This window comes from Mus pahari, chromosome 21 (assembly GCF_900095145.1).
Source record: "Mus pahari chromosome 21, PAHARI_EIJ_v1.1, whole genome shotgun sequence".
In the NCBI taxonomy this organism is placed as follows: domain Eukaryota; kingdom Metazoa; phylum Chordata; class Mammalia; order Rodentia; family Muridae; genus Mus; species Mus pahari.
In genome coordinates, this window is record NC_034610.1 from 25,607,608 (window position 1) to 25,612,611 (window position 5,004).

At 47.9% G+C, this 5,004-nt stretch overlaps 1 protein-coding gene across 1 annotated transcript in view; it reads left to right on the forward strand.

Annotated features, from left to right (window-relative positions):
• The window catches only part of Dnah8 (dynein axonemal heavy chain 8), a 231,087-nt gene that overhangs the window by 4,388 nt on the left and 221,695 nt on the right, over positions 1-5,004 (forward strand). Inside the window, exons 5-6 of the mRNA XM_021221842.1 lie at positions 2,974-3,163; positions 4,329-4,492. Coding sequence (XP_021077501.1) covers positions 2,974-3,163; positions 4,329-4,492 — 354 coding nt within the window. The remainder of the gene's footprint in view (positions 1-2,973; positions 3,164-4,328; positions 4,493-5,004) is intronic.

The following is a 5,004-nucleotide window of genomic DNA, read 5'->3' on the forward strand; positions in this document are numbered from 1 at the left end:
ACACACACACACACACACACACACACACACGCACACATGCATAGAGAGAAGGGGAGGGAAGGGAGGGAGAGAAGGAGAGAGGGAGAGAGGGAGAGCAGGTGTGTATCACTGTTCCACTCTGCTTTCTGTTCCTGTAAGAAAATACTGCCCAAAAGCAACCTGGGGAAGAAAAGGTTTACTTCCCTTCCACTTCCAGATCACAGTACAGCCCTGAGCAAAGTAAAGACAGGACTTGAAGCAGAGACCACTGAGCGTGCAAGCGAGCCAGCGAGTGAGCACTGCTTATTGGCTCGATCCCCCAAGGCTTGCTCAGCCGCTCTCTCATGTAAGGCTCTCTCCTGTAAGCCATCTGCCTAGGGGTGGCCCAGTGGGTTGGACCCTCCCACATCAATTAATCCAGAAAATGGCTCTCACTCGTGCCCACAGGCCAATCTGCTGGATGAAGTTCCTCAGCTGAGCTTCCCTCTGGCGACTCTGGCTTCTGTCGCCTTGACAAAAACAGCCGCCAGCCCTAAAATTTATGAAACTTTGATTTCTTCTGAACGGTCTGTAGGGACGCATTCAGTTTTGTTTGTAACAGTTACTACACCTAGTCTTTGCTTAGTATTTTACAGTTTTAGACATTTTAGGAGAAGAACGAACTGACTTAGAGTCTAGACATTGCTAACCTCGTGCAGGAAAGGCCAGACTGCAGAGCAGAAGCAGCGGGCAGCGTGACACAGACCAGAACTGACCTCCAAGTCTTGTCTCTGGCCATTGCTGGCTGCTTCCTTTGGCAAATGGCTTCTCCCTCTGTGAACCACGGGCACGCCTGACCCTCTTTGTGGGATAGCTATGACACCTCAGGAAGATCATTTCTTGCTCTACCGCCCAGCTTACCATAGAGTCTCACAAAGCATCCATCCACTCTCTTTAGTGGGCCTTGCTTCTTGCTTGAGTGGGACGCACAACGAATCCTGTGTAGTTTGGCTTCTTTCCTGTTTGTGAGGCCTGAAGGGAGGTGTGAAGAGAGGTGGAGAGTCGTTCCCCATGGGCCCTTGCAGGCACTTCCCTGCATCTCTGGTGCTGGGTGAGACCTCTGCAGCTAGTTGATGAGGGATCCGCCCTTCCCTCTCCCTCACTCGGCTTGTTCTTTCCAAACTCTTGTCACATTACCAGGCCATCTCCGTGTGTGGACAAATGTTCAGTCTGTTATCAATTGTAGTAATGCTCTCTTCAGTTAATCCTTGGGTTAGTCTGCTATGTTTAATAATTTAGACTCTTCCGGTCTCCTCCCCTCCCCTCCCCTTTCACCTTTCTTCTTACCCCTCCCCTTCCTCTCCCTGCTCCCTCCCCTTCCATCCCTTCTCTTCCCTTCTTTCTGTTGTTTGGACCAAATCCCTGCCTTTGCCTCTGCTAGCCAAGGCGTTCCTTGGCCACGTCTCCAGCCCTCTTTTCTTTGTTTCTGGAGAGTCTCTCGCTACATTACCCAGGCTGACTTTGAATCACTGGGTGCCAGTAAAACCTGCCTCAGCCTCTTGAGTAGCAGACGACAACTATAATTTTCTGCAACCGTACCATGCTTACACTTTAGGTTTTTAAAAAGTGTTGCAATTATGCATGCACGTGGTATAAGGAAGAATAGGTTTTCTGAGGCTTGGCTGCAGGGCTGACTTCTCTCCACCCCACTCTCCAGAAGCAGTTCTGAAGTCTGTTAGATGGGGATGGAGAGTTGGCTCTTAGAGAGGACCTGAATTTAGTTCTCAGCACCCACCTTGGTTGGCCCATAACCGCCTGTAACTCCAGACTCCTGGTATCAGACACTGTCCAGTCACGGCAGGCCTACATATATGTGCATATATTTAAAAACATGATAAAAATTTAAAGGTCTCTGTTAGAGTAATCTTTAATCTACTACCACATTGCTAAATTTAGCTCTATAAGTTTCTTTTAACCTTTTTACGCATCACATGTAGGCTTTCCTCCATAGATAAAAATTATGTTCAAAACCAAACCAAACAATAGCAACAACAAAATCCCCAAACCAGGGTCTCACTATGTGTAGCCCTGGAACTCACTCTGTAGATCAGGCTGGCCAGAGATCCACCTGCCTCTGCCTCCGAATACTGGCGTTAAAGACATGTGCCACCATGCCCGAAAATTTTAAATCTTGCAAAGATCTCTCTGGCCCTTCCTCCTTTCCCCCATATCTCCTTTCTTCTGGTGTAATTATTTCCATACTGCTTAGAATAGGCAGTCGGCTCATATTGTAACTATGCACATGCAATCACAGCGGAGGCAAGATCATGTACCAGTGGGTTTCAAAGCCATGGCAAGCAGGAGGAAGGGCCTTTCCACTTGGGGCACACAGAAAAAGGGCCAGGGCGAGACACAGCCTAAAGACAAGTCTTCAGTGACCCGTTTCCTCCAACCAGCCCCCAGCCCTTCCAGTCTTCATCCCCTTCCTGGTCTGTCCCCCCCCCCACCCCTTCTTTATATAATGGCCTCATTACAAAGGAATTAGTCCATGAATTAGTTCAGAGTCTTCCTGAGGTAATCCTCTATGGAAACACCATCCGATATACACCCAGAGGCACACTTCACTAATCCCCTGGGAATCTCTCAACTCGACAACAAGGATTACCCATCATCCTTAACAAACCTGTTTTCATGATACAAGTGCACCTTATACCCGAGAATGTCCGGATGTGAGCGGCTCGGTTGCCCCTTTCCCATGCCTCCGCTAGGATGTAGGACATAGCTCCTCCCCCTTGGCAGAGATCAAGGTATGGAGAAAAGCATCTCCAGGATGGTAGGAGTGGGCAGAACAGGGCCGGATGTAAGACTGTTGGTGCTAAGCAGTCAGTGTTTCCCAATAGTTTAAAAAACATATCACCTGTTCACTGCAGATGAAAAATAGCTTGATTTCCCCCACCCCCACCCCACCCCGTTCCTTAATGGACTTACACTAACTATTGAATACCGCCCTTTCAGGATGTGCTGTTTAGCTTCTTGGATGCATCAAAAGGACTCTTAAAAGGAATCAAGCACATGTTGAAAAACATATTCCTCCCAGCTATCCTCGCAACTAGCAACTGGGGAGCTCTAAACCAGTCCAAGCAGGGGGAATCTGAGAAACATATTTTCACAGAAACCATCAACAGATATCTTGCATTTTTAGATGGTAAGTGTTAAGTCTTAAAGTTTGGCGAACCACTCAGAATGAGGCCTTTAGCTGCAAGGTGTGTGTCTGAAAACAGGGTTTACAGAGGAAGGTTTCCAAAAGGAGCTGGTGATGCGAGTCACCAGGAGAGCTGGAGAACAGGAGAGCCTTTCTCACCAGGGCTCTTTTCCTGTCCTTAGTCAGAGTTTGCCACTAAGAAAATCTGGACTTGTGCTGGAGAGATGGCTCAGCAGTTAAGGGCTTTGCAGCTCTTGGAGAAAACCCAGGCTTGGTTCCCAGCTCCTACACAGCAGCTCATAACCTCCAGTTCCAGAGGATCCAAGGCCTCCTTGTGGCCTCCATGGGTATTGCACACATGTGGTGCAATGCTTGGGCACACATATACATGTACACATAAAATAAATATTTTTAAGCTGTGCTTTACGATGAGCTCTTTGAAATGTGCTTTTATCACTTAATGCTGTATAAATATACAATTTGATTAAAAAGTCAAAAAGTCAACTCACAAACTTTTTTTTTTTTTTTGAGACAGGGTTTCTCTGTTTAGTCCTGACTGTCCTGGAACTCATTCTGTAGACCAGGCTGGCCTTGAACTCAGAAATCCACCTGCCTCTGCCTCCCAAGTGCTGGGATTAAAGGCATGCGCCACCACTGCCCAGCCTTTTCTTTTTATCTTTTGAGACAGAGTCTCATGTAGCCCAGGCCAGTTTTGAATGCCCTCTGTATCCCAGGATGGCCTTCAACTCTCCCCCAAACCCCTCAAGACAGGGTTTCTCTGTGTAGCCCTGGCTGTCCTGGAACTCACTCTGTAGACCAGGCTGGCCTCAAACTCAGAATCCCGCCTGCCTCTGCCTCCCAAGTGCTGGGATTAAAGGCGTGCGCCACCACGGCCCGCAGCCTTCAACTGTTGATCTTCATACCCCTACCTTCACAAGCGCTAGGATGAAACCTCTATGCCTGGTTTATGTTAGAGGACCAAACCCAGGGTTTTGTGCAAGCCAGGCGAGCAAGCACCCTAGCAAATGCATTCCATACTTACCTGTAGAATTATACCTTTATAAGGCACAGGACCTTTCTCTTTTCTGTAGACATTAGAGCTCGGAAGCACACCTCACCACGGAACGCACGGGGCACTGCTCCCTAATGCCTCATTTTCTTCTCTAAGGTGCTACCATAAGCATCGAGGGGACAGTGATGTTGAAGAAGGTGGACAATATCGACTTCTCCAGGCTGCACACATTTGAAGAGGTCACAGCTGCAGCGAGCAGCTCAGAGATGGTGCATCAGCTGGAGGAGGTGCTGATGATGTGGTACAAGCAGATCGAGCAGGTGAAGCCCCTCCCTTTCCCCTTGGGCTGGAGTCTTGTGGGTCCTAGCTACGACATTTTGTTCCTGATGGTTGGGGGCAGTTGTAAAGCAATTATGAATATTATGTATATATTAATTAATGCTGGAAATTAATATGGTGGAAATTATTCCTTAGCCAGGCTAGTTAAACACACAGAGACATTTTAGTATTTCACAGCTGAGGGCTCAACTGAGCAGACTCTCATAGCTCATCTAAGTTAACCTGACCACCTAGCTCATCCAGCCATGTGGCTACCTTCCAGGCCCGTAGTCATGTCTGTCTCCTCTCATGTCTCATTTTGTCTCCTGGCAAAATCACTTGCTTTTTCTTTTTCCCAGAGCTCCTTTCTCCCTCCCAGGAAGTCCTGCCTTCTACTTCCTGCCCAGCTAAATGGTTGTCTTAGTCAGGGTTTCTATTCCTGCACAAACATCATGACCAAGAAGCAAGTTGGGGAGGAAAGGGTTTATTTGGCTTACATTTCCATACTGCTGTT